General features: G+C 40.0%; 1 protein-coding gene across 1 annotated transcript in view; it reads right to left on the bottom strand.

Annotated features, from left to right (window-relative positions):
• LOC115816190 (collectin-12-like) overlaps window positions 1–2072 on the bottom strand; it is a gene marked incomplete at its 5' end in the record, with an annotated part of 17554 nt that extends 15482 nt beyond the window's left edge. Inside the window, one exon of the mRNA XM_030779159.1 lies at window positions 2018–2072. Within this exon, the coding sequence (XP_030635019.1) occupies window positions 2018–2072 (55 nt within the window). The remainder of the gene's footprint in view (window positions 1–2017) is intronic.
• Between the last annotated feature and the right edge of the window lie 428 nt (window positions 2073–2500).

A 2500-nucleotide genomic window follows, 5' to 3' on the forward strand; every position in this document is an offset into this window, starting at 1 on the left:
TCTCTGTAAGCCTTGGCAAACACACACACACACACATAGACACACACAATTGACCTCCTAATCACCTTTGATGCATTATTACCATTCAAGGCTATTTACAATCAATTATAAACAATACTTGTCATTATCATACAACTCACCTTCAACTAATATATATATATATATATATATATATATATATATATATATATATATATATATATACATACATACATACATATATATATATATATATATATATATATATATATATATATATATATATATATATATATATATATATATATATATATGCATGTGTTTGTGTGTGCGTGTATATATATATATATAGAGAGAGAGAGAGAGAGGGAGAGAGAGAGAGAGAGAGAGAGAGAGAGAGAGAGAGAGAGAGAGAGAGGGAAACATGGATTTTTGACAAAAGCTCAGTCTTAACAAACAGGGACAAAGGAATGTTTATAAAAATTTCAGCAGGCAACAGCCTAAAACATCTGTTAATGACTCACAGCATGAGATGACTTAACCAAGAGTTCAAATGGTCACCCTAAATACACAGTTACTTAACATGCAGCAAACTAACACACAGTTGCTTAACACACAGTTCAAATAGTTCCACTTAACATACAGTTACTCACCAAACAGGTCAAACACTAACACTGAGCATAAAGTTACTTAACACACGCTTTAGACAGTTACACTTAACATACAGTTACTTACCACACAGGTCAAGCAATAACACTTACATACACATACTTAACACACAGTTCAATATTACACACATCGGCATATCAGGCATAAGTACAGATAGATACTTGTTCACTGGCATTAGGTCAAAAGTAGCTTCATTAATCCCATCTAAGGACACTGAGGGTTTGTATTCAATTGTTGATGATCTGAAGGGTTTTTGCTGACACAGCTGGTGTAGGCACACATAAATACAGTCTTTCTTTCTGTCTTTCACACACACACACATGGACACACACGCACGCACACACACACACACACACACACACATTCGACTGATCCATAGACAACCTCCCTCCCAGCTCCGCACTGGAGGAGGTGGTGTTAAGTAAAACTCCATTATTCTCTTTCTCTCTCTCTCTCTCTCTCTCTCTCTCTCTCTCTCTTTCTCTCTCTCTCACACACACACACACTTTCTCTTTCCTTCTCTCCCTCTCATTCCCTCCCTTACTCCCTCTCACCCCTCCATCTCTCTGTCTCTCTGGATAAATAAATAGACGTGGGTGACGAGCATGGTACAGTTCACTCTCAACCCGCTGACATTTGGCAGAATGCATATGGAGAGTAACATATGAACCTTCCCATGAGAATGAAGAAGTGTGTGTGTGTGTGTGTGTGTGTGTGTGTGTGATGAAGGGGCAATGCACATGTGTTAGTGACACTCTTCACGTCACAAATGAGTATGTGGGAGAGAGTTAGTGATTACAGTATGTGTTACTGAAGGATTTGACTTAACATACCACACTTTACTATGACCTTTTGGAAACTGTATGTGTTGGACAGGGAAAAGAGAGAGGGCGAGAGAAGGGGTGGGGAGTGGAAGGTGTGTGTGTGTGTGTGGGGGGGGGGGGGGGGGGGGGCAAGTTCATAAGTCTCTTAGCAAGTTTCAAAAGCAGGCAAAAAACCCCAGGCAGTAAAGCTCACGCATTCAGAATTTTTGTTATTTCTTTGCCTCAGCAGCTATGGCTTTAAATTCTCAGCTAATGTTCCAATCTAAAATTCAAAGTGTTAAATAATGAATGTACATGCAAAGAGACACATGTAATGCCCCCCCCCCATCCTCCTGCCCCCCATCACAGTTATTATGTTTGAGTGTAAATCTTAATCATGATCACAGGTGTCAGTTTAGCTTTGACAGGCTGGTCAGCTCAGATCATTGGTCAGTTCAAAGCCCAGAGATTTCCATCTCTCTTAGACACACGCGACACACCTGTACACAAGGTTCATCGCTCATTTCACATATAGAAACACAACTCACAACTAAATAAGTACTCACCAAACCTCTTATATCCAAATGACTGGACCTCCTCTTCATCAGCAAAGTCGTCTGGCAACACACAAAAAGAAAAAGTGTGACTGTGTGTGTGTGTGTGTGTGTGTGTGTGTATGTATTGGGGGGAGAGAAAGAAAGAGAGAGAGAGAGAGAGAGAGAGGAGCATGTATGTCTTTCGTTCTCAACTCTTCCTGTTTCTCACATGTTCACATGCTATCCTGCTCAGATACCAAAATCATTTCACAACTTGCTTTCACTTCTACGCGCGCATAATCCCATCCAGATGTCACACACACGCACACACGCACATTCACTTACACACGCATAAGATTAAAAACACAAGACATCAAGAGTCCATGAGGAGCAGTACAAAGGATAGAGGAGCGATGTTATTAATGACATGTTATTAAAGACACCTTTCTCGAGGAAAGGGGAGTCGCGTGACGTGATCTAATTCTTTACTAACTGTTGTACCTTACCTTTCAT

Source organism: Chanos chanos, chromosome 7 (genome assembly GCF_902362185.1).
Source record: "Chanos chanos chromosome 7, fChaCha1.1, whole genome shotgun sequence".
NCBI classification, from domain to species: Eukaryota; Metazoa; Chordata; class Actinopteri; order Gonorynchiformes; family Chanidae; genus Chanos; species Chanos chanos.